Consider the following 26,023-nt stretch of genomic DNA (forward strand, 5'->3'; position numbering starts at 1 on the left):
TAGCTCCTTTCCGGCAAATAATGTGGCAGTGGAAAGGAATGTCACGGAAGCATCCCGGTGCCATCCACAGACATCTAAACACTGTGCCTACAGTAAACGTACGTGCCTACATGCATCCATCCATGCATCATATGCTGCACCCACACCGCCAAACGCATGCAAAATTAAAAGGGAACCCAACCGAAGCAAGCGCGCAAGCACCTATGGACCGGCCGGAGATCTGTACGCAACGACCGTACACCAACTGATTAGCACGCGGCACTCAAAAAGAAAAAAAAGATGATCCTGTCACATGAAAGCGAAGAACAAAAAGCTCCATATACGACATTGCTTCCATTTTTTTCCTCCTGAAATTTATTTTCATATAACACATTGGTTAAGAATCTTTCCTTCAGAATTTGCTCAAATGTCAAATCACATTAATTCCACAAGGGGAAATGAAATTCAGCAGAATTTCATCCTAATTCCGCAGTTTTCGCCGGAGAAGGCAAAACCCTTTCCCGTTCAAAAATAAATTTAAATAGTACAGACCTAATATGTGTATTTGTTAAATGTCAAATCTATTTGCATTTGTTACGATCAATTTAAAACGCCTGGGGCGATTGCTCTTGAAGTTCCATCTCTTGAGATGAACAGTGAGACTTTTGACTTTTCTGCTTAAATAGTAGAGACCTAATATGTGTACGGACAGAGTGACAGGCACACGTAATAAGTTCAACTACTCGTGAACACTAAAAGACCAAATGATCACTTTTTTTTAAGGAAAAATAACTGAAATGTACTCCATCCATGACAGGACCGGGCCGGGGCGCACAATCACAAGGGGATGCAAGCGGCAACCGCCCATAGCTGTTCTCTTCCCGGGTCGTCCTTTTCGCCCTATTTAACTCAGCTCCTCCATCGCTTTCCACCTCGCTCCCGTGTGTGATGCGTCAGGCTTTGCTCGCTCGCTCATCGCCCATGGATGTACTACGCCCACTCTACTGTACACCGGAGTAGACTGGTGGTTAAGAGAGACGGGCAGCAATCGCCCGGTTAATACACTACTCGTACTGCGCTAGGTAGAGTAGAGAGCTACGCATATATATGATCCGATCGATCGATTATTACTTTGCTTTTCGAACGATCGCTCGATATATATATTGCCCTGAACACTGACCTCTTATCCTCTTTCCTCTCCTTCCTCCCCCCACTTGCGCGCACTGCCCCCCGGCTGGGCCGAGAGCGAGCTCCTTTACGAGACAGGAAGCAGCTAGCCACTTAGCTTGCTCTCGTGCTGTTAGCTAGTAGCTGCAGCCAGCTGCCCTAGCTAGCTAGTTCTTCTTGTCTATGCGGAGGAGGAGAACAGCTGCGAATTGAGATCGAGGATGAGCAGATACGAGGGCGGCGGCGGCCATGGCGCGGCAGCGGTAGGAGGAGGAGGCGGGACGAAGGAGGACGCGCACGAGCAGGACCTGGTGATGCCGGGGTTCCGGTTCCACCCGACGGAGGAGGAGCTCATCGAGTTCTACCTCCGCCGCAAGGTTGAGGGCAAGCGCTTCAACGTCGACCTCATCACCTTCCTCGACCTCTACCGCTACGACCCTTGGGAGCTTCCAGGTCTCAAGTCTCCTTCTCTTCAATTCCCCTCTTTCTCTAGATCCCTTCAAGCAGATAACCCCGTCAATTCTTGATTTTGATTCCCTGCAGTGATCCATCCAAGGAGAGTGATTTTAATTTAATTTCTTGGTGATGTGTTGTACATGTACACGTGTGCAGCAATGGCGGCGATTGGGGAGAAGGAGTGGTTCTTCTACGTGCCGCGGGACCGAAAGTACCGGAACGGGGACCGGCCGAACCGGGTGACGGCGTCGGGGTACTGGAAGGCGACGGGGGCGGACAGGATGATCAGGGCGGAGAGCAGCAGGCCGATAGGGCTCAAGAAGACGCTCGTCTTCTACTCAGGCAAGGCGCCCAAGGGCGTCCGCAGCAGCTGGATCATGAACGAGTACCGCCTCCCCACCGCTGATACCCACCGCTACCACAAGGTAACTCATTAATTTGCACACCGGCCGCATGCATCTTGCGCAAGACATGAACTAGCTAGATATCACCAATTTTGCTTTCGATCTCGGTTCCAAACTTCCAATTGGAGTTACACGTACACATATATAGGGGCCGGTGAATTATCTACCTAGGGTTTCTTCTCCCGTTCGCTCCGTGGTGTTCTTGCCCATGAATCAATGATGACTGGCCTACTCGATTGGATCTAGGAGTCCCTAATTACTACCTGGAATCTTGGACATACTACTCTCCTTGGATCTTTAACCTTGACTGGAATTAGTTGCAGCTATAGTTCTGAACTAAATTTCCGGGTAGATCGACATCCCCAATTCTCTTCTTCGTATGCCACTTGCCAAAATTCGCTCTTCGTTAACCTGCATCAATATGATCTCCTTTGCGTCCATGACTTTGCAGACGGAAATCTCCCTCTGCCGCGTCTACAAGCGCACCGGCATCGACGACGGCCACTCCTCGTCCCGGTCAACGCCCTCATCCCGTGCCGCCGCCGCCACCGCACGCCATGACAACAACAACAACAAGCAAGCAGCAGCTGGTAATTCATCCTCCACATCCACGCCCACGCCGCCGCCCACTCCGTCCAAGCTCCACCTTCTCCAACAAGGCTCCCCCGAGTGCACCTCGCCGCCCCCGGCAACCATCGCCACAGATCACCAAGCTCGCGGGCACAGGACAAAGCCCTGCGGCGCGTTATCAGGGTACTTGCAACAGTCGGCCGCGGGCGATCAGCAACAGCAGGATCAGGGAGCAGCGTTGCTGCACTACCAGCCGCAGCAGTACTCCGGTGGCAAGAACAACACGAATAATGGCGCCGCCTTCGCGTCGACGACAACGTACTCGCTGCTCAGCCTGGTGAACGCGGCCTCCATGGGCGCCGGCGGGGCCTCCGCGGCAGCCATTGACGAGCTCAACACGCTCGTGGGCGGTGCCCAGCCGGCGGCGTCTTACCATATCCCGGGGACCGGAAGCCTGCTGCACCACGACCACTTCGTCGTTCCCCTGCCGACGCCGACGACGGCGCCGCTGGGGACGCTGCCGATGTCGCTGGCTGCCATCTCGGACAAGATGATCTGGGACTGGAACCCGATCCCCGACGCGGCTGGCACCAGAGACTACGGTGGCGCGGGATTCAAGTGAAGGACGGGTCAAGCAAAATGCATGCGCGCGGCCATGATACAGTGCATGCACATGTGCATGGCTTCTGGTACCAATTGTTCTCTCTCTCTTACGATCGAGTTTCTACGACGGTTCACAGTTGTTAATTCAGAGGATAATCGAACAATGTAAGCAGCAATTATACCATTCATGCCTCCTGTCAAAAAGAGATCGATGACATACCTTCGTAATTATAACTAGTACTACTATATCATCAAGAATTTCAGGATAGGCAATCTGTAGTAATCGATCCAATTCCTAATGAGTTGCATATAATAAACTCCTCATGGATGTGACACTCGATTACTACTACTCTGCACCATTATTCAGTCATTTTTATCAGGACCAGTGCAGCACAGGACTGAGCGCACGTACTTGATTGTTTAGTCAAAAGTGCCTCTCTTGTTTAACTGTCTGACTTTGGACAGTACTGCCCCGCTGCTGCACATAAAATAATGCTCGATCTGGCCCGCATGATTGGGCGATGACCATGGCAGAGATTGCTTCCCCGGAATGATTGGGAGAGAGAGAGAACTTGCATTCGCAGCAGGCCGCGGGTCGTTTGTCTGGTGTCCACGCATGCACAGGACCGTGTCAGAGATGGACGGACGTGAGGATTATAGCCTGTGGCAATCATGTGAGCGCAGCATTTGTCTTCTCCCTATATACGTGCTGCATGACTTGGTGCAGCATGTTTGTCATGGGCTGTAGCCACCAGATTAAATTATCGTTCATCTTTGTCTCTGCTCGTACTGGCTGTGAAAGATGAATTTGTCAGAGTGTGTCATGGGAGTGGAACTCGATCGGCAACGACACGGCCTGTAGTGTGTGCATTGCCTGTTTGGGCCTCGCAAATGTGTGTGGGGATGGAAAGGAGAAGAAGGTGAAATGCGCGCGGTGGCCGCATGGGTGGGGGGATAAGAAGATACCTTCTGTCTAGCCCCTGCTTGCCCGTGCATGAGAGGATCTTTGATCGACTGGATACGACAGTCTATGTTGGTAGCTATGACCTAAGCTAAATAACCTGCTCTCTGTTTGTGAAATGTATGCGCAGGTATACTTCTTCTTGGTACATTTTAGATTCTCATCTTCTTGTTATGACGTAGGAGTGTATGTAGGAGAGTACACCTAGCTCTAGCTAGTACTTTTGAAAAAGAGTGAGCATCCCCGACCTCTGTATCGATATATTCACATACGGTAGTTAAGTCGTGTAAGTAAACGTAAATTAAGAACTGTGGTATCAAAGAAGTATTGGTGATGCAGTTCAGTTCCCACAAAAGCCATGATATGCTTCAACCCGTGGTATGTACCATTGCAGAGCCACGCACATGACGACTCAAGGATGGATCATCTTACCATCTGTAAGACCTCGCATGCGACCCCAAAAAAACCGTCCTGTATCAGAATAAGACATGTTTATTTTTTTTCTAGTGATCCGTGTGGGAGCATAGCCTTTACATTAAGACTTATTGTCATGTTTTAAGCTGGACATGTCAAGAAACCCACAGTTAAACACTCTTTACTAACACGTCAAATTGTCGAAGGCAAGGTCCCGCTGGATGGTGTCTTTGAAAGACAGATGAGCAATCTTCTTGGACGATATCCGCCCATTTCAGAAAGGGCGGCTCAGAACACACCTTGTGAAATAAGAATAGCCATGTGGGCCATATACGCCAGCAATATCTAGAATAATAACCCACATGTTAGTATGCCTATTGGTCAACCGTCAGAAATAGGCCACAAGTATGCGAGGGTTCCATATAGTTGTGAGCACACAGTATATTCCCGCTACGCTCCTGCTTGAGTGCGCAGAGGCTTTCCACCATGCATCGATCAAGATAAAACTATCATGGTTTTGTGTTTACCACAAAATACCTCTTCCATTAACTTGCAGCAATGGTTACATCATGTATGAGAACAGACACAATGGGATTGGGTGGAGATTCTACCAGGAAGAGGAACTCGAATATTTCGCCATCCGCGCCAATTAGTTCATGGGCCACTTGGTTTTGTGGCAAGATATGTCGAACATTTGTCCACAAATGAACTCCTCCTTGGTGTGAATGGGCAAGGAACCACTTTTGTCCACTTAGTTGGACAAATGCCAATAAAATCATTGAAGCGCCACTAGAAATAACTTAATGCTTTAGTTAAGGGTTTTTCCCTGTTTTTAATTTCCTGGATGTCTTTTATATGTAAATGATGTACTCATGAAACTATGTATCGATAATTTATAGTAATAAAATATATGTACTTCCTCTGATCGATAAAGAGTGTTGTCCACTTGGTACAAAATTTGTATTGACTTAGTACAAAATGGGCAACACTTTTTATGGACCGGAGGGAGTATTTCGTTATGTGGCACACAAATATTTATTTATTTTCCCCAATTTACACGTTCACACTTCGTGCAAGAACAATGCACATCTATATAGAAAATAAGAGTTTTTTTTAAAGAACTTTCACCTTCTCAACACATGCATGTGCCCCCAAAACCGAACAAAATCAATTCATCCCACACTCACTAGCGCACAAAGTGTGGGCGTATTCCAAAACGCGGGTGGATATAGAAAGGGAGCACTCATGCAGGCATCTCATTCCTACTACGTTTGAGCAAACCTCGTTTGATGACGTCATCCATCAATTGGCCGGGGCTGACCCATACGGCCGGGAGCGTCCATGGATTCCTTTCCCACCCACCGGCCGTGCAGAGAAACGTACGTACAGAGACGCCGGCGGCGCTATATATGATCCTTGGGATCGAGCTAGCTAGCAAAGCAAAGCAACCAAGACACCCCGGCCCCGTTGTTTGCACACGTAGGCGTGTAAAGCGGCGGGCACCGCACGATTAACGTACGTCGCCGCGTGAGCTTGGGCGGGCCCCCGTGCTGCGTTCGAGTACCAGAGCTGGCACCCACACATCGGTGATCGAGCTTAGCCATAGCAGGCTAGCTAGCGGCCTAGCGCCATGATGATGATCGACGATGGATCGAGCTCTGTATGAATGATGAGCGCCACCACAACCCCCAGCCCCATTTTAGATCCGCCTCATTTGCTAGCTGCTGAACTCCTCTCCCGATCGACCGCGCCTTTTTGGCCCACACACAGACACGCTGCACAGATCAGATGGCCTCTCGCGCGCACGCTCGCCCTACACTAACACATGCACATGTTCCGATCCATCGATCTGATGATTAAACCTTGGCGCGCGCAAGTTTAGGGGCGAAACAGAGTGCCGCTTTTCGGGGTAATAAAGGGCCAGCTTTTCGCGCACGCGCGATTACTCCTGCTCCCATCGGGCATCAGACATGATGAACTCGTTGAAACTGCGTGCTAGTACGAGCACTACTTGATCGCAAAAAGGTTTCGTTCATTGATGCACCTTTCGAGTCCTGATGAAGTGCTGATATACTCCTGTAGGACAGTATAGGCGGTACTTTTGTATGGTCTATCGCTTCCGTCCCGTGAATATCAGCGCGTGCCAGGTGAGGAACGTCTGTGCAGGCACCTGTATGGTACGTACGTGCTCTTGCACGCGCGCGCCCTGCTGACCTGAAGCTAACGTCTCGCCCGCTCCCCCATGCGCGCGTGCGGGCGGGCTGGAGAGGAAAAAAGATCTCCGACCACCACAACCACACCGCGCACGGCGCTTCATTTGGTGGTCGCCCGTGCGCGCGCGCGGTGGGAGACAAACTGCTTACTACTTCACGCGTTTCTTGCTTCACGGGTTCGTTGGCAGCACACTAGTACTAGAGCGGAACAGTGGTACTTGAATGTTTCCATGCAATCCGGAATCCTTTTACAGGTTGTGTACTTGCGGGATGCTTCTACAGTCCCACAAAGCACGATCAGGGATTCAGGACACGAGAGACTCGGTCGCTCGACTGTCATGTCATGTCATGTATGTCGTGCATCTAGGCTAGATGCGCGCGAGACAGGCCCGGCCGGCACACTTTTAAAAATCCTTTCACCCTGCAGGCGGGCGGGCGGACAGTAAACCCAACAGAGGCAGAGTTGCAAGGCATTCTAACATTGATAGTACGAACAAGAGGCGGAGGCAGCACAGCATTCAATTCCTGCGGTGAGACTATTGTTGTCAGTAGCCAGTTGATCCGGCCAGTGCTGCATGCCTATGCTGGCCGGGTCCAGCCACCGCCCGTTCTTTTAAGACAAGGACGCGCTATACATCTTGATCAGTCGGTCACCGACTCACCTGTGTATCTGACCGGGCCAAGATCTGACGACGACCGGCTTATTTCTCCAGACTCCAGCTCGTTGCCTCGGCCATTCAGTAAATCTCAGTGTTGTGTGCTCTGCGGCGGGCAAAATTCTCCACCAAGACCGACCTAGACAGATCGAACTCCATGGTGTAATAACTAGGTAGCTAGAAACACATAAAACTGAATAACAGCACAAACAGCACTGTCAGTTCAGCAAAGTAAATAGAAAGAGAACCATCTCTCTTTTTTTAGAACATACAAAGAGAACTGTTTTTTTTTTGTTTTTTTTTTTGAGAATATACAAAGAGAACTAGTACCCCGATGATGTTCTCCTGCTACCTAAAGCAGCATTGACCCTTTTTTTGAGAACAAGCATTGGCCTAATAGGACGATTCCGATGTTCTCGACTTTCCTCATGAGTCTAGAAGGCCGAAAGGGATTAATTTCTTGAGTCCAAACAAACACAGCCCAGCACGTTTGATGAGTAGCCCAGCAGCGCCTGGTACGTATCCTGCAAGGCCAATTGAATTCCAGGACACGGGCCATTCAGCGCGGCCCATCAGACTCCAGTAACTCCTCAACAAACGGGCTGCTAGTTGGATGCACTGACTTGGGCTGGTAACGATGGGGCCTTTTGTGATGGCTGAGATTTTTTTGAATATTCTGTTGGTATCCTCTGAAAAAAAGCCGAATATTCTGAAGGTAGATTTTTTTCCCTCAAAAAGATTTTTTTTTAAGAATACCTTGACGGTGGAGCAGTGCTTCTTTCGGCTACCATAAATCGCACGCCAGGACGAGATCGGACCACGAGTTTCCGGCTGGATCCTCCACCTAGAACAGTTTCATGTCTGGACAGCAAAACGACACGTCACGTAACTCGCTCCCGCCACCAAACGCGCAAACAAGCAATGGAAACGTAATTACTCCTGCTCCTCAGTCTCGATCGATTCGCATCGCATGGTCCAACCCAATGGATCCATGGCCATGGGTATCCAAATCCAAACCATCAATCCAGACAAGGACATGTGACACGATCAAACGAGGTTGCCGAGAAGAAGAAAAGATCCCTTTCCTTTCCTGCAATGCAAAAGCTGGTTTCTGAGTTCTGACCCACTGGGAAGAGTTGAGTTTAGCGATGGGGCCGGACAGCGGCGAGGACGCGGCGGCGGTGAGCGGCGTGGGATCAGCGGCGCTTATGGTGTGGGACGAATCACGGCGTCTCTGGTCCATCGGCACCCCGATCGCCATCGCGACGCTCAGCATGTACGCCGTGAGCTCGGTGACCACCATCTTCGTGGGCCACCTGGGCAACCTGCCGCTGGCGGCGGCATCCATCGCGCTCTCCGTCTTCTCCACCTTCTCCCTGGGCTTCCTCCTGGGCATGGGCAGCGCCCTGGAGACGCTCTGCGGGCAGGCATTCGGCGCCGGCCAGGTGGCCATGCTGGGCGTCTACCTGCAGCGGTCCTGGATCGTGCTCCTCTGCGCCGCGCTCCTCATGGTGCCATTCTACGTCTTCGCCGAGCCGCTCCTCCTGGCCGCGGGGCTCCAGGACGCCGCCCTGGCGCGCGACGCCGCCGCGTTCGCGCTCTGGATCATGCCGGGCGCCTTCTCCTTCGCCGTCAACTTCCCCACCGCCAAGTTCTTGCAGGCGCAGAGCAAGGTGGCCGTGCTCGCCTGGATCGGCATCGCCGGGCTCTGTTTCCATGTCGCGTTTAGCTATCTGCTTGTGACTGTCCTCGGCTGGGGCGCGCCGGGCGCCGCGGCGGCATACGATGTTTCTCTATGGGCCATTGCGTTGGGCCAGGCGGCGTATATTGTTGGGTGGTGCAGGGAGGATGGATGGAGGGGTTGGTCCATGGCGGCGTTCAACGAGATGTGGGCATTCGTCAAGCTCTCGCTTGAGTCGGCTGTCATGCTCTGCCTCGAGATTTGGTACCTCGGCATGATCACCGTCCTCACCGGACACCTCCAGGACGCGCAGATCGCCGTCGACTCCCTCGGCATCTGGTAAGTGTCTGGGGACTGGGGACTACTTAGTTATTATAACCAGCAAAATTACAGCTTCAGCTTGATGATGATGACATGCAGCACACTCAACTGTATAACTGAAAATACTAGCATGGCCGATGCTTCAGTTCAGTGTACAGTGTACTGACGACTATGGCTGACCAAAAAAAAAAATTGTGCTTTTGTCAGCATGAACATAAACGGATGGGAGGGTATGATCTTCATTGGCCTCAATGCTGCTATCAGGTCAGGTTAATCAATTAAAATTGAAACTGCACATACAAAATGGGAGTGCTGCTTGTGTTGTTCTCCAGAAACTGAACCATTGTTCCTCCTCTGAACTGTTGCGCCGTGTCAGTGTTCGAGTCTCCAATGAGCTGGGCTCTGGCCGTCCAAGGGCGGCGATGCACGCCGTCATCGTCGTCATCGCCGAGTCGCTGCTCATCGGACTGATTTGCATGGCCCTGGTGCTCATCTTCAGAGACTACTTTGCCATCATCTACACCAACGATGTGGAGCTCCAGCACGCCGTCTCCAAGATTGCAGGGCTGCTTGGCTTGACCATGGTGCTCAACAGTGTGCAGCCTGTAGTTTCAGGTATGCTTTTTTTTTTCCAGTTCCCTTGACAGCATGATGATGATTTTGTTTTTCTGTTCTTTGTCACCTCATTATCATCTGAGGAGTTGATCTGGTTCTGGTTCAGGGGTTGCAATTGGAGGAGGATGGCAAGGCCTTGTCGCGTACATCAATCTAGGCTGCTACTATGTTTTCGGATTACCCTTGGGCTACCTTCTTGGTTACAAGTTCAACTACGGAGTTGGGGTAAATGATAATGTCAATTGAATTAATGCAAATTACAAACAAAAAGAATACATGCCAATGAATTTCTGGTTTAATTTTGTTGTGATCTCAGGGGATTTGGATTGGCATGCTCTGTGGGGTTGCACTTCAGACAGTTATTTTGCTCTTCATCGTGTGGAGAACAGATTGGAAAGCAGAGGTACCTTTTTTGCCCTCTTTTTTTTGCCAAAAATTTGATGAACACATTTCGAAAATAATTAAAGGGAGAATGCAACTCCATCCTTAGCCTGACAAAATGCCTGGAACCTCTGGATATAAGAACAGGTGTCAAAAAAACATTTCCAATATTCCTACAAAGCTTGAGTAACCACACAACACATCATATGAGCATTACCTACGGCCTCTCTCTTTGCATGAGTTCAGACATGTTTTATGTAAAAAAAAAAAGAAACCTACTGGTTAGGACAATGTTCCATTTCTACCTTTAATTTCTCGTCTCGTCTCGTTGTTGACTATTGCAGGCTGCACTAGCTTCAAGCCGTGTGCGACAGTGGGGCGGCACCGGTGAAACCAAAGCTCTGTTGGAAGAGAATTAGGAAAGGTCACCTAATATAAGCTCTTCTTTTACCTCTTCCCACATAGTACTTGTCATGGTAATTTTTGGAGTATAATAGGATATGGAAATCGGGTTGAAGATGTTTAATGAATTACTATGTGTGTCTGAATATACATGAATCGTCGTGTGAAGCCCGTTTATCGGGGGGAAAAAAATCATGATGTGAGCCGATTAATTTGGGGGACTGGTGCATATGCCTGAGCGCATCTTGTCTGCCTATGCTGGGTCCAGCCACCGCCCCTTTTTTAAGACAAGGACGCGCTACATATCTTTGGTCATTTGGTCACCAGTATGTAACTGACCACACGAAGATCAGTACTCCATGCTCCACACGGTTAAACTGAATAACAGTACAGGAGGCATTTGTTCATGACAACAAGTAAACACGGAGAGAACTATTCTAATGTTTCCGACTTTTCTCTGTACAGGGAAACCAAGTTTAGGGGATTAGTTCCAAGTTTCGAACCAAAACTGAGGGAGGAATTAAGCAAGAATCATCATTCGTATGCTATTCTTCCATTTCGTTCAGCTCATCAGTGCTGTGAACCTTGAAAACATACGTGCTCTGCCTTGTATAATTGAGTACCCAGATGATGTGTAGCTGCATCAGTGCAAGCTCCTCCTATTCATCATGTGGCCATCAATTAGATTAGATCCTCGTATGGCGGAGTATTTGTTTTTGAGAACGGCGGAGTATATTTGTTAACACCGCAGGAACCCGAGAGCCCAGAACATATGGCCACTTCAAGCTCCTGGTTAAAGATTCTGAACGTGGGTGGCCGCAGACGTTTAATAAATAGAGTACCTTGGCGGCCCGTAGAAGTTCATTGCTCCGTTGGTCGGGCCAGAATGCTACAACCTACAAGTATGGGCCGAAGTGCGCCTTTACCGGGCCGAGTACTCATTCCCCAACTTCGCTGTCCTTGTACGCGCGGCTGTGCTAGTTTTTCGGAAAAAGGAGTAAATACTGACTGGAACATCCCTCGAAAGAAGAGGGGAAACGGGTCAGGCTAGAAGAACGGTTGAAGACTAGACCGGTCGGTCCTATAGGCTTTGAATTCGTTGGGAAAAAAAAAAGGGAAACATCGAGCAAAGACTTGAGAACACAGTGCAACATTTCTCCGAATCAAAAGACCCCTCGAACCAACCTGAAGACTCGCCTGCAGATCAGTGGTTGACGTACGTTTGCGCCTGCAGTATTTTCCGGTCCGGAGATATCTGTTGAATAATTATGTAATTTCGATGAATATTTAATCCAGAAGAACAGTGTGTAAAACATGTAGCACATTATATCATGCAAACTAGACAAATTAAATAGCAACGCACAGCAATAAAACTCATCTAATTTCACGGCATGAATAATAGAACTACTAATCAAAATCAACAAGAAAGAGCAGATTACGTACGGTGCCGTGCTCTTTTCTTGTGTTTGTTTGTTTGTTGAGGTCGGTGACGAGTCCGGTGGCCTCGATGTTTACGCCGGCAGCAGCTGCAGCCTTGACTACCTCCTGAGCAGCGGCCAGTGCCTGCGCTTGCGCCTGTGCAGCAGCAGTTGTCTGGGCTTGGAGTTGGGCAGCCTGCTGCTGTGCTTGGAGTTGTGTAGTCTGCTGCTGCTGAGCTAGAGCGGCAGCCTGAGCCGCGGGATCTCCGAGGTCGTCGGCCATTGGCGATGAAGATGCCGACGAAACAGAGACGTGAAGAAACGAGCAGTCGCGTGAGAACGCTCCCCAAAAACCTTATCGACCGTCTCCCGGGCAGGATTTCGAAGGTCGGGGTTCCGGAGGCCTGCTCTCCCGGCGATTTGTGCACGCAGTCGATGGGATGGAGTAGCAGTTGGCGGCGAACAACGAGATTGGATCGTGGGCGTGACGGCTAGAGTTTTTTGCGTCGTCCGTCCGGAGGTCGGGGTAGTCTTATTATATAGGCGCGCAGGCGGACTTCGGTTCGGTTTAGGAAACCAAAACCGACTCCGCAATTATCGGGATTTGTTACGCGTCCGCAACGGATTCTGACTGCCAAAAAGATAAGCACGACCCGGCACGGCTCGATCCACGAAACGCGACGCGCGCACGAGGCGAGGCGAGCGGAGGAGGAGGAGCATGCATAGAGATTTCCCTTACTCACTTGCTCAAGAGGTGAGAACCAACATATCTTATATATTAGTCCAACTCCTCTTAAACTAGTAATGTGGTACTATTCCCACTTCCTCATCCCACTACATGAATGGGCTTTTGAGATTTTCCAAAAATTGATTTCAGATTGGGCGTTGGGCTACCCAAAATTCCAACAATATCATCATGGCTTAATAAAAGAAGCGCAGGGAACCGAAGCAACGGCTCTCCGCGGTAGTCCTCGCCTATCGATCGGACAGCAATGCCATGGCTAACCGTCCTTTGCAACGCACCGAACTTCCTTTCCGCTGGGCTATAGCATTAGCCTAACCCCCCATGTACATTTAAACTCGCCAGCCAAACAGTGGCACCTTTACACATTACACGGGGCGGGGCTCAGCCCGTGTGCCGGTGCCGACCGCGCCCACCCAGTACGTGGTGCAGTGAATGAAGTGATCGTCGATCGGGCCGGACAACGTTACATCCAACCGACGCATGCAGCTGCGTTTATTAATTGGAAAGAGGACTCTATCTCTCATCGATCAAACTGGCGGGCCGATCCATCGGGACAGAGAACAAGAAGACGACAAGGCAAGCGCACGCACCATCCCTTTGCATTTGGCGGATTATTGGATGCCCGGAAGGTGATCGATCGATCGAGGTCTCGGGGGATGGGGATTGGGAGCGGCGGCGGCGGGGAGGCGGAGGAGGAGGCGGCGGCGGCGCTGGAGTACACGCCGACGTGGATCGTGGCGGGGGTCTGCTCCCTCATCGTGCTCGTCTCCCTCGCCGCCGAGAGGTGCCTCCATTACCTCGGCAAGGTGCATGCCAAATCCCCGTCGTCCCCCCATATTGCATTGCATCCTCCCTCCTTTCTTTCTAAAAATAAGGTGTGCTAATTCCTGATCTCTGCTCCTGTGTTAATGCGCTCGATTTGGCGCCGGGCAGACGCTCAAGAAGAAGAGCCAGAAGGCGCTGTTCGAGGCTCTCCTCAAGGTCAAAGAAGGTACGTACTATGCGTCTGTTCATCTTCTGTGAAGGAGATTCTTAGCAGATCTTTGCTCATAGTTCGTTCAACATCTTTACTTACTTTTGATCAGTCTGCAGATGAGAACAAGTGATCGATGCCTCCTGCACAAACGTAAGCTGTACTTCTAAATAAATACTGACTGAACTTGGTGTCATGCAGAGCTGATGCTTCTGGGCTTCATCTCCCTGCTGCTGACGGTGTCCCAAGGGGTGATCCAGAGGACGTGCATTCCTCCCAGCTGGACCAACTACTTGCTGCCGTGTAAAAAGACAGAGAACCTCACCCGTGCGGACCCTTCGGAGGCGCAGTCCGTTGCTGCCGGGGTTTTCAGCCTCGGCGGCAGGCGGCTGCTTAACGAGGGTGGATCGGGCCATTGCCACAGCAAGGTGGGTCGATACATCATGATATCAGAATAATGGCTCTTGAGTACTCTTGTTTCATTAGTACATACTATTTCAGTCTGATTCAGGTTATGTAATTATGTGCTTCGAATCCCTGGGAAGAAAACCTATGCTTCACGTAGCATGCTGCAGTTTTGTAACTTCAGTATTGCTGTTATGGTGTGTAGATTGTAGAATGTGGACAAGGTGTTCATGTTCATTCTTGTTTTGTTTTAGAAAGAGACAAGAGATTCCGTACTTAACCCCATTTTTTGTTTCGACATGTTAAAAGTTGTGCAATTTTGATCAATAATAATAAAATGTTCCCATGTATTCTTTGAGCTAACTCCAGTTTTTTTTGTCAACAGGGAAAAGTTCCTCTGTTGTCGCTTGAAGCGCTTCATCAGCTGCATATTTTCATTTTTGTTCTGGCTATCACCCATGTGGTTTTCAGTGCTGTGACTATGATTTTAGGAGGGGCTAAGGTAAACTTCTGTAACATTTGTTTTTCTTCACACAAATAATTAATCTTGGCTTTTCAGTAGTTAATTTGAACATTGTTTTATAACTCAGATTCGTCAGTGGAAAGACTGGGAGAATGTAATTCAGAAAGATGACACAAGAGATGGTATAGGAGTCTTAATTTCTATCCATATTTTGGTGCAATGATATAATAAGTGATCTTTTTAGAAACATATAATCAGTGATCTAGTAAATATTATCAATTATATTTAATAAAAATTAGGTTGCTTCTTAATACAAATCCTAGATGTAACATGCTTATTCAGTCCTCTGGAACTGCAGCACCTAGGAAGGTGACCCACGTTGACCAATTTGAATTTATCAGGGAAAATGTTAATGGTATTAGCAAGGATTCTATGGTATTGACCTGGATGGTAAGAAATGCATCCCATATTCACGTGTTTTTTTCAGTCAAAAGAACATGTCTTTTGTATATAAATTTTATTAAGACAACTAACTAGATTTTTCCTTCAGCATTCTTTTGTTAAGCAGTTTTATGCGTCAGTTACTAAATCAGACTACACAACAATGCGACTTGGTTTCATCATGGTAAGAACACCCAATTTGCGGCATTCTACTCTCTCTTAATTTATAAAAATTAACAGGAAATCATTTTCTTTGCAGACACATTGCCGAGGAAACCCGAAATTTGATTTTCACAAATACATGGTGCGAGCTTTGGAGGCTGATTTTAAGAAGGTGGTTGGCATACGGTAATCCAAACTGAAAAATCATAGCTGTCGTGTAGTAAAAATTTCCAGATCAGTTTGTTAGGTGAAAAATTGATTTTTGGTTCATTCACTAGTAGTTGTTGAGCACACAACTGACGAGCCTAAACATTTTTACCCTTGCTATGTCTTTTTTTTGATTTAGCTGGTACCTCTGGTTATTTGTTGTGATATTCATGTTGCTGAATGTTAATGGTAAGTTCCAATCACATAATCATCTGCCTACAAGTATTTCAGCATCTAAATATGAGTAATCATATACCCCTGCTAATCTGCAGGTTGGCACACATACTTCTGGATCTCCTTCCTTCCCCTTCTTGTAAGTGGCCCAGCATACAGATACAAGTTTCTGCTTCCTCCAGCTGGCTTTTGCTTATCGGACATTGCTTCCTTGTGCTGCCTGCAGCTTCTGCTGGCTGTTGGCACCAAGCTGGAGCACGTCATAGCTCAGCTGGCCCAGGAGGTTGCCGAGAAGCACTCCTCAATTGAGGGCGACTTGGTTGTCAATCCTTCAGACGAGCACTTCTGGTGCGCACGGCCGAGGGTAATCTTGTACCTGATCCATTTCATCCTCTTCCAGAATGCGTTCGAGATCGCGTTATTCTTCTGGATGCTGGTAAGCGAGTGAAGCCATGGAACTCCATTTAAGTACACCTTCCGATCCTAAATTATTGTCGAAATATTACATGTATCTAGACGCCTTTTAAGAATAGGTACATTCATATTTGGACAAATTTGAGTCAAGAATTTAGGATCAAAGGGAGTAGTTAGCAGAGGATGAATGCTAACCAAGATAAGGTTTTCCTTTGCAAGACTACCTACGGCTTCAACTCCTGCATCATGGACCATGTACCTTTCATCGTGCCAAGGCTTGTCATCGGGTAGATCACATTGGTTCAGTTTACTCATCGCACTTAGTAGAAGCAAAACGAGCCTTATTTATGTGTCATTCAGACTCAAGACAGCTTGCCTTGCTTGCAGGGTCATTATTCAACTTCTCTGCAGCTACAGCACCTTGCCACTTTATGCAATTGTCACACAGGTGTTGCCACTAATTCTCATAACTCATCTGACTGCTCCAATTGCCTGTTCATCAATTGTTTTGCCAGAGAAATGAGGCAACTAATGGACATTTGTTTGGTTTTCCTTCCTATGTGAATATGTGCGAAGATGGGGACATTCTTCAAGAAGGAGATCTTCGACGAGCATGTCCAGCAGGGCCTGGTGGGATGGGCGCAGAAGGCCAAGCGGAGGAAAGAGTCCAAGGAGGCCACGGCCGGACCGGCACCCGGGCCGGCGGCACCGCGGGCGTCTTCTAGGCTGGAAATGCTGCGACGAGCTGCCTCTGTACTACAGTGCAGTAGAGCGCCGCCAAGGTAGAGTTGTCCCAAAGCTGTAACGAAGATGATGAAGATGCGTGTATTAGTTTGAGGAAAGACGCTATCAGCCTCAGGAATAGGATATTACGCCTTAAGACTTAGTGTGCTGTAATCAGGCTTGAGTCGTAGAATTGATGAATTTGCTTTCACTGGCAACTAAAGGAATGTATACTGAGATGATGGTACAAGATGCTAGTGGTACTGGCACACTGGTGTTTGACTCTACTCAATAGGTAACCATTGAGAATCTTGGCAAAAAAGAGAGTGCAAAAACCAAAACTTGAGCACGGCTCTCTTACGGCCGTACTAAATACACATTATAGATTTCCAGCCGGAAACAAAGCAGACCAACCATTCACCATTGGCAAGCTTGCTTCTGGATCTTGGAATTCATGGTGCCCTTCCCCTTGTCCTTGTAAGCATTCCTTGAGGAGAGAGGCCTTCTCCGGCCAAGGGCAGCTGCTAATGCCTTTTTCCTTTGCTTGTTCAGCTTTTTTGTCAGCACGTCATCATCTTCTTCGTCAGGATCCTCTGATGACTCATCGTCATTGCCTTCTGATCCAGCTGATACCTTAGCATTCCCAATGCCATCAGCGTTTGGATCTGTCAATTTGTTCTCATCACTGCAACTTGTGCTTGTTTTATGCTGCAAGGTAGAGCGACATAAGCAATATCCAATGAAAAGATTGTTTACTCACTCGGATGAATATATTACTAACCTCTTCAGAAGAAGTTTCAGGTTCGTTTGAATCCGACGCGATGAGATCAGGCACACCAGTAGAATCCTGAAAAATATCCACCAAAGTATATTTGAAGAACTGACTCGAGAAATCTGAAACTGCTGGATAGCTTGGTAGTAGGGAACCATTTGGTGACACATTTAAACTAGAAAAAGCCTTTGTTACTGGCACCAATACCTGGTCTGTTATTTTCAAGGAATTGATTTTAACAGGCTCAGCGTCACCACCTTCAATTTTCCGTTCGGATGTCGAATCATCATCATCTGAGCTGGAAATAGCTTCTTCAGCATTCTCGTCAATGAACTGTAATGCAAAAGGGAGAATGTCACCACTCACCAGGTTATAAAAATCTGATAAATCAAATTAATACAACTGCATATGAGAAGGAACATTCCATGGTCATCCAAATTATTGTAGTTTTCACGATGTTGTGGTCTAATGTTTTTGCCTTTATTCTATGCATTTTCACAAGATCCCTGTTTGATTTATGTGCCAATATCAAAATTAACTGGGCAAACAGAATTCACATGCAACCACATAAACCAGGTTCTTTATGAAAAGCAGTTGTATTATTAAGTATTTTCTCATGTTTAGAGGAAATGCAGATCGTAGTGTTAACCAAAGTTCAAAGAATATTAAGTTAATGAAAAGGCCTCTTTCAAAAAAAAGTTCATGAAAAGGGGGTGAGCAGGGAGAACTGGAATCCAGTTGCTACAAACCAGTTCCCAGATTACTGGTTAAGAACCCAGGGTGTGTTTGGTTTGAGCACCCCACCAAAAAATTGGCTAGGTAGCATTTTGGCTCAGGTTTTGGTTGCCCATATTTTGGCCAGTGGTCGGCAGGAAAACTGAAATAGCATTGGCTACAGAGCATGTGCATGCGAAAATATTAGCTACCATCTAAGCAAGAACCTAAATTTTGGCCATGACCAAAAAAGTTGGCATGTTAGTTTTGCTCACCATCCAAATACACCCAAGATTTTTGCAGCAAAATAAGGTACACTTACGGTAGATCTTCAAAATAAGTAACACCAACATCAGACTCACCTTCTCTATCTCAGCTTGCTCTTTTCTGGTGAAGCCACTGGCAGCTAGATCTTTGTCCAAGGAACCAGCAGACCTTTGAACAGATTGAAAGGATGGCCTGCGGCTCTCATCCTCATCAGTTTCAGAACCATCTTGTTCACCTTTCTCTGTAAGACGAAACCTAATACAAAAAAAGAGAGTTTAATAACAAAACAAAGGAGATGTAATGGATAAGATGGAATTCTTGAGATTTCATTGCATAAGATGATAGACCTTTTGTTAAAGAACTTGTAGATACACCCAATATCTCGATCAAAATACCTGTAAAAGCAAATGTCATGAAAACTGAATAGAAAGCAGTCTTCAGTTAGTCATCAGAATATGCTACATACATCTCGGCATTGCGATGCGAAACAGATACCATCTGTGGGAAATCAATCATCGTGACCGTTTCATCATCATCAATCTGCACATCATCAATACCCATAAAATATTTAAATAACGGTAAGGCACATATGACATACTATCACATAATACCAGAACTTCGATTTACGCTTGTTTAAGGATTCAAAATTGAAAGCTCCGTTCCATTTCAACTCCAAATGACAATTATGTACCCACTTATAGTATTTGTATTACAGTCATGCATTCTCTTGTCAAAGGTTACAATCCATATCGCTATATAGCTGATTTACCTACATGAAGTAATTGCAAGAGAAGGGAAAAGAAGGTTTACCATGATATTGAATTCGTTAAAATCACAATGTATGAGCCCATGCTCCGCCAAACGAATTACAAGACCAAGAATTGTGTCAAAAACAACATCTGGATTTTGTAATTCTTTTATCTGAACACTACAGAATAGGGTACAACACCTCAGTTACATAAAGCAAAAAAAGACCCTTGATTAATGTAGAACTCATTTACATGAATGTCAACTTACAGTGGGTATCCCGGCACAAGTGACATGATCACACAATGCCGATTGCATTCCACGGCTGTGGGAACAGGGAATCCACGGCCTCCTAAAGCCTGTGTGATAAAACAGTAAAATATTATTGTGAAGAGCAAAACCGCTTTTACAAGTACACGGCATGCTTGGTCTATCGGGTCCATTCATTTGTAAAAAGTTGCTTTGAGATTCACAAGAGCTGACAGTTAAATAAAAAAAAGTGTAGCTGTGTAAAAACCTTCATAAAAGCAAATTCCTTTAGGGCCGCAAGTCGTGATAGATAAAGCCAGTTAAAGCTCCTCCGGTGCGCTAAATAATCACGCTTCGATTTCACAGCCCTAAAAGATGTCCTGCCCAACCTATGGAGCTTCATGGCCAACACTTCTCCGTCCTCTGTGGCAACCTCAAATATATCTACAAATAACGGAAACATTAAACATAAAGCACTTGACAATTGCTTGCTACAACCCAAGGCTCCATATGGCATTGCTGTGAACTATGACAATCCAGTTTGTTGAACCATTCTTAGATGCTTGGGTGTTTGGGTAGCTATTTCTTTTCTTTAATCAAATTACAAAGTAATGCATATGTTATTGCGTTGCGGAATATATGTTACTAGGTAAATGCATGTGCATTGCTACAGTCTTATACATTTTTTAACAATTTCCTTCTCCCAGAACTTTTAAAATACATCACAAGAGCCGTAAACCGAGAATAAAGATAAAACATGAGTCAACCATCAATTACCTGATTCCTTTCCAACACCAATCTGACGACCAACCGAAGCAAATATTCCACGATTGACCAAAGTTTTGATGGCGAGGAAGTCATACCCAAGATAAGTGAGCCGATACCCATCATCTGTAAGCAAAGAAACCAAGAAAGCAACTATGATAATCTAAGTATCTAACCATTCATCCAAAGATAAATTTAAGCAAGATCTACATCAACTCACATTTTTTACAATCATGGTGAACCAGTTTGTTCTTCAGCAAATTCCGCAGTACTTTATATGTGCCTCCATGCCTAAATCCACAAGAATTAGAACACAATCACCGAAATATTGGACAGGTCTTTTAAACCAAACAACATGTTCGATGTGCAAGCCGCTCCGTTTTGATTAATTGTCATGGATGCAGCTATTCCTATGTCATAGCTTATCCAAAAAGACATATGAAGCCCAAAGACCACTAGTAGTCCACGAGCTATCATAACAAACTCGTCACAGAAATTGAGCATCCCCATGCTGGAAAAAAGAACTAAACACACGGTACGCGGACCAGGAGCATCAATTGAGCAAACAATATACGGCAAAATTCCGAACCAAAAAGGGAGCACTACTCACTTCAATCCGGCGATACGGTCGACGAGCTCCGCGGGCACGATCTCGTGCTACAAATCCAAAGAACAGAAACGTCAGGCAGGGAAGCTAACAGTCCCACATGTCGTTGGGGGTGTAGGGTTTTAGGTCTTACGTTGCGCATGCCCATCTCGCAGGCGGTGAGGACGCGGAAGTCATCCTTGGAGAGGTAGCGGAGGGCGTTCACGTCGAGCTTCATGGTCTCCTCCTCGCAGCGGCGGCGGGGAGTAGCTGGCCGGCGGCGCTAGGTATTCGCGCGTGGGAACTGTGCCAGGGAGTCGACTCGAGAGGAGCGTTCGGGAATCGGTGCGGACGGGTCGGGGAAGTCAGAAGTGGAGGGACGATCATGGGCCGGGCCATCAGGTTGGGAGTGCGTAGGTGGAGATGGGCCCCTGGCCTCTGGGACCGTGATCCTTCGGAGCGGAAGTATGGGCCGATGCCTCTGGACATTGAGACGGGCTTGTGAGCAGGCCTCAAGCGCTCTGCCCTCGCATGATTCCCATTAAAAAAACTCGCTTCATTGGGGTTCCAAATTTCGAAGAATTTATAATTTGGTTCTAAATTTCGAAGAATTTAGAATTTAGTCCTCGAAGAAAATAGAGTTATGGAGGTCAGCAGAAAGTGGGTGATTCTCTCTTAGTCCACGAGAACACGGGACTCTGGCCTTTGGGGGTGATAACCTGCATGCACTCCTAAAAATCCCTAGGGCGATTTGAAAATCTGAATTAAGCATTGCCAGGGATATATTACTAGTATGAATTTTCCCTATAGTTTAGGTATCCAAGTCAAATTTGAATTAAGTATCAAATTCTTATGAGGAAATACCCGTCTTCCGAGCAATGCCTAATTTGGTCTCGACTCTCTCGGTCCATCTGAACCCAATATCTGTAACTCAACTCAGTGGAGAATAATATTTAGAAGTTCCAAAATGTGTTGTGAGTAAATCTGCATATATAGGATGGGTAGGAAATGTACAGATGAAGTTTCCAAAAAATATCTGATTGATCGAAATTGGTATATACTACTCCAAGTCACTTATTTTGGGACGTATACTAGGTTACCTTATACGGTGGAGATGCCCGATCAAAAAATTTGCTCCCACCTCCTGTCCAACACGACGATATTTCTGGTTGTTGAGGAAAATAAAAATAAAGATTGATGTTGATACGGCAGACGATGAACCAATTGTATAGTAAGACGAATTACCAGTGGCTGTAAAAAAAGACGAATTACCAGTGGATGCAGTCATGGTGCTACTCTTTTTTCTTCCTAGTACTTGAGTACGTGGAAGCTTTTTTGAGGGAGGAGATCACAGAACAAGGATTTTTGACCGTAGGAAAAAGGCGAGATGGACTGGACACTTTTGGAATTTAAGGATTTTGTCGGATCAAAATCTTTGTAAAAAAGGTTGCATGGTGCACATTCAACAAAAAATTGGCTAGGGAAATCCCACTTGTCGTGATGATATTTTCAACGGTTACGATTTTCCAGGTGAAACGTTCCTTTCTTCCATGCACTCGGCACCGTAACTACTCTGTCAAAAGAAAGCAAGAAGGAGAAAAGAACGTAAAAGCGCAGCACAAAAGCTTATACGAGCTGCCTTTTTAGGAGACGCCAGGTATAGCAGAAATCAGTATGTACACAATCTTTTGTATTGAAAATTCTGCTTACAAAATCGTCGTTCCTTTTCTTTCAGGCGATATACCCATCAATTCGGAATTCCGGAGCCACTAATTCTACCTCCTGATCGACGTCCGTACATCTCCGAGTGCTCGAAACCTGGCCGGAGTAGTTCATAAGTTAAATACAAGTATGCAAGAAATAATCATACTAATACACGCTTAAACGTGCGTGCAGTCTGACGTAGCATGCTCAAGCTCAACCACTCCAATCGGCACATGCTGAATCAACCATCTAGAACGGACCCAACTAGTAGTACTACTAGCAGCACCACCAAGTCACCAACCAACCGGAGATGCATGCAGCCATGCATGTATCGGCGCCAGAACGAGATCGAGAGTCGTTGCATCCAGGAGTAGAAAGAAAGGGACAGGGACGCGGCAACCGTACGCGCCGTGTCCCCGGACCAACGCTACAGAGTCGAGACGCTGAACCTGCAAGCGGCCGGGTGATCCGGTTCCGGCCGACGCCCGATCCATGCTGTCGGCCCGACGGCAGCACCCAAGAAGGCACAACACGACCGCCCACCGCTGGCTGCCCCCCACGCCCCACTGCTTTGGTCATCCTCAGATCGGACGCGTCTTGATTAGTGCTACTAGTCGTAAAGCAGCAATGCGCCGCTGGATGCTCTGCTGCTAGACTCGGAATTCATGCCCACATGCACGGAGGACCGATCCACGGTTTCCACATACACTGCACTTGGGCCGGCCCCGTCCAAAGCAAGATCTCGACGTCACCGCGCGCGCGCGATCTGATTCTTGCCGTACGGCGCTGCGACCCGGTGGTTGCCGTACGAGAGGTCCAGTCAAAAAAAAAAACACTGCAGCTTAATTCGCCATCACGTTGTTCAAAGAACCTGCTCCGAAGCAAGCCGACGGCCCGCGTTTTATACTACTCAACACCACTCGAGCCGTTCAACAACCAGCTCTCTCTCTATATATATTTCCCACCCTGTCGCTTGTAGACGCCTCCTCCTTCCTCCGGTGTTCAAGCCGCCCCTGGAGTCTTCGACTGATTGCAAGAGTCTCTCTTCGCTAATCTTCGGCGAAACAACTGATTCTCTGAACGGAGCTTTGCGCTCCGCGGCACTCTGCCGATCTCAACCTCGGCCGGTCTTCAATCCTCATCGCAACGGAAGAAGAAGCACCCCGCGAATCACTGTCTGAATCCTCATGGAGACGAGAGCGGCACGGAGAGTTGGCGCAGCAGCTCATCATCAGAAGCGAACGCGGGCGGCGCCGGCGGCGGAGCAGAAGCAGAGGCAGGCGCGTGGTGGGAGAACGCATCAGCAGGCGACGTCGGGGTCGGGCTACTTCACCGTGCAGCTGGTGATGGTGTTCCTCTGGGTGGCCGCGTCGCTCGCGTTCCTGCCGCTCCTGCTGCCGCCGCTGCCGCCGCCGCCGCTCTCGCTACTGCTGCTGCCGGTCTGCCTGCTGGCCGTCCTGGCCGCGCTCGCCTTCGTCCCGCTCGACGCCCACAACAACGTCGTCGGCTCATCATCTTGCTCGTAGAGAAACTGCATTTTTTTTATTTTTTTCCTTCTGGTTCATCGTCCCCTAGCTGCTTCCGATCTACTACTAGCAAATACAGATTTTTACTATAGTTATTTTCAGATTAGGCAAGTTATTAGAGGGCTAATTTTGGGTTCTGTAGTTCTTCGGAGACGACGGATCATGACTGAATCCCAACCACTTGAGGTCACCAATTTAATTATGCTTATCAAGGGGAAGCATTTCTGCACAAAAATTCCAAGGGAAATGATTGCAGCATATGTGCATTGTCCACTAATATCATGAACTTGAGAGTTGTGATGATGATGGCTAGCTCGTCGTATTACTGTTTTGTCGATCCAATTTGTGGCCACTTGTTTTGAAAACTTTACTTCCTCTCTTTCATCATCTGTAATCTACTGTTTCACCTATTTTCCCATTGAAAAAAAATTAAAAGCTGCAGATGTTTCTATACTCCACAATTTGTTGTATTATTTGAATGCGTTGAAAATAGGTCAGGTTGTTGTTGAAATATTAGATTCAATGCTTTCTAGGCTTGTGCTCATGGGGAATGAGAGCAGATACAGTGAAACAGAGCGCTTACTAGCTAGTTGTGCTCATTAAAGAAATCTACTACTCTCTCCGTCCCATATTACTTGTCTCAAATTTGTCCAAATATAGATGTATTCATGTTTAAAAAGCATCTAAATACACGTAATATCTCGACCGGAGGGAGTACATTAACTCTTATGTCTATTTCCATAGAAATAGTTATAATGTTTAACGGTTTTTTTGCTATCAAGAAGTCGCCTGATTTTTAGTTGCAGATCAATCGACGTGTTTGACCGTTGGATCACCGTTGGATTTTGATCCAATGATAGCATGTGGGAGATGGGATTATAGAGATGACCTTCAGAACTTATTCTCACGGCTATGATACGTCAACTAAGATTTAAAAACATTTACTTAAAAATCAGGCGATCGAGAAATAACCACACCCACTAGGCCATTACCCAATGGTTGTTTCAATAAACATCATCCATACAAAACACACTAGAAAATATCGCCTTCAAAACTACATCACATACACACTACAATAAGTTGGTCCCATAATTATATAATGGTCTCTTCATTTTTGAAATATACAGTTATGTTTAGTATTACACTTGTCGCACCAGTGGCACCCGGGGTGCCACCGCTGCATGACGCGTGGGTCGCATCGCTTGGTCCCTGGGAGGATCGCACCACGGGCGGCAACGTGCAAGCTGCCCGGCAAGCTACCAGTCCGGCAGGACTAGCGGGGCTTCGGGGAATAATCTCGCCTGGGCGCTTCCCGGGAGGTAACTTGCCGAGAGGAGGCGTTCCCGGGCGCAGGTTCCTGCTGCGAAGGCGGGGCCGAGGAAACAGAGCAGCAGCGCCACGTGGGTGCGCGACAGGCGCCCAGTGTGCAGGGTCGCCAGGACGAGGAGTATAGCACAAGACACATTTAATGAGCCGACAAGAAGAGGGTTATCCGTCTAGTCAGGCAAACAGTGGCTGCCCAGAGCTAATTTATAGGGTATTAGACCCCTAGTCGCGGGGCTGGCGCTCTTGCATGTCTGCCAGCACACCGAGGAGGAGCTGCCCAAGCTTCCTGCTCGCCACTTGTAATCCATGCACCGTGGCACCTGTGGTATCCCCTTTGCTATAAAAGGAGGACCCCGCCAACGGTCAAGAGGTTCGGTTTTTTCGTTGGATAGCCTTAGCCCAGAGTAGCAATGAGCACT

The 26,023-nt window shown here is 47.5% G+C and overlaps 5 protein-coding genes across 6 annotated transcripts; 4 read left to right on the top strand and 1 right to left on the bottom strand.

The window, feature by feature from the left end:
• The first annotated feature begins 924 nt into the window (after positions 1 to 924).
• LOC100825714 (NAC domain-containing protein 35) lies at positions 925 to 3,549 on the top strand. 2 transcript variants are annotated; one of them, XM_010234365.3, is made up of 3 exons: positions 925 to 1,599; positions 1,759 to 2,027; positions 2,458 to 3,549. In XM_010234365.3, the coding sequence occupies exons 1-3, from the start codon at positions 1,368 to 1,370 to the stop codon at positions 3,196 to 3,198; spliced, it is 1,242 nt and encodes a 413-aa protein (XP_010232667.1). In that variant the 5' UTR covers positions 925 to 1,367; the 3' UTR covers positions 3,199 to 3,549. The 2 variants fall into 2 exon arrangements, with proteins under 2 accessions (XP_010232667.1, XP_024315980.1); XM_024460212.1 differs by having other exon boundaries at positions 1,457 to 1,599; positions 1,690 to 2,027.
• Positions 3,550 to 8,302: 4,753 nt separating this feature from the next.
• LOC100826030 (protein DETOXIFICATION 34) lies at positions 8,303 to 11,052 on the top strand. Its single transcript, XM_003567295.4, has 6 exons — positions 8,303 to 9,443; positions 9,633 to 9,689; positions 9,802 to 10,040; positions 10,147 to 10,265; positions 10,357 to 10,443; positions 10,766 to 11,052. The coding sequence occupies exons 1-6, from the start codon at positions 8,572 to 8,574 to the stop codon at positions 10,838 to 10,840; spliced, it is 1,449 nt and encodes a 482-aa protein (XP_003567343.1). The 5' UTR covers positions 8,303 to 8,571; the 3' UTR covers positions 10,841 to 11,052.
• A 2,339-nt stretch (positions 11,053 to 13,391) lies between these two features.
• On the top strand, positions 13,392 to 17,195 carry LOC100831720 (MLO-like protein 1). The gene is made up of 14 exons (XM_003564760.4): positions 13,392 to 13,792; positions 13,920 to 13,977; positions 14,161 to 14,387; positions 14,750 to 14,866; positions 14,955 to 15,009; positions 15,186 to 15,277; positions 15,378 to 15,452; positions 15,528 to 15,616; positions 15,777 to 15,826; positions 15,910 to 15,950; positions 16,038 to 16,247; positions 16,445 to 16,512; positions 16,613 to 16,673; positions 16,802 to 17,195. The coding sequence occupies exons 1-14, from the start codon at positions 13,643 to 13,645 to the stop codon at positions 17,009 to 17,011; spliced, it is 1,503 nt and encodes a 500-aa protein (XP_003564808.1). The 5' UTR covers positions 13,392 to 13,642; the 3' UTR covers positions 17,012 to 17,195.
• On the bottom strand, positions 17,142 to 21,401 carry LOC100831419 (serine/threonine-protein kinase rio2). Its single transcript, XM_003564759.4, has 13 exons — positions 21,203 to 21,401; positions 21,073 to 21,119; positions 20,683 to 20,753; positions 20,475 to 20,588; positions 19,966 to 20,141; positions 19,719 to 19,807; positions 19,512 to 19,629; positions 19,168 to 19,241; positions 19,049 to 19,096; positions 18,797 to 18,956; positions 17,928 to 18,053; positions 17,730 to 17,795; positions 17,142 to 17,656 (listed from the first exon to the last, which is right to left on the bottom strand). The coding sequence occupies exons 1-13, from the start codon at positions 21,284 to 21,286 to the stop codon at positions 17,366 to 17,368; spliced, it is 1,464 nt and encodes a 487-aa protein (XP_003564807.1). The 5' UTR covers positions 21,287 to 21,401; the 3' UTR covers positions 17,142 to 17,365.
• Positions 21,402 to 23,679: 2,278 nt separating this feature from the next.
• Positions 23,680 to 24,719, top strand: LOC100826342 (protein AUXIN-REGULATED GENE INVOLVED IN ORGAN SIZE). The gene has a single exon (XM_010234366.3). It carries the CDS (start codon positions 23,940 to 23,942, stop codon positions 24,276 to 24,278), a length of 339 nt encoding a protein of 112 aa, XP_010232668.1. The 5' UTR covers positions 23,680 to 23,939; the 3' UTR covers positions 24,279 to 24,719.
• The last annotated feature ends 1,304 nt before the right edge of the window (positions 24,720 to 26,023 follow it).

Source organism: Brachypodium distachyon, chromosome 2 (genome assembly GCF_000005505.3).
Source record: "Brachypodium distachyon strain Bd21 chromosome 2, Brachypodium_distachyon_v3.0, whole genome shotgun sequence".
NCBI classification, from domain to species: Eukaryota; Viridiplantae; Streptophyta; class Magnoliopsida; order Poales; family Poaceae; genus Brachypodium; species Brachypodium distachyon.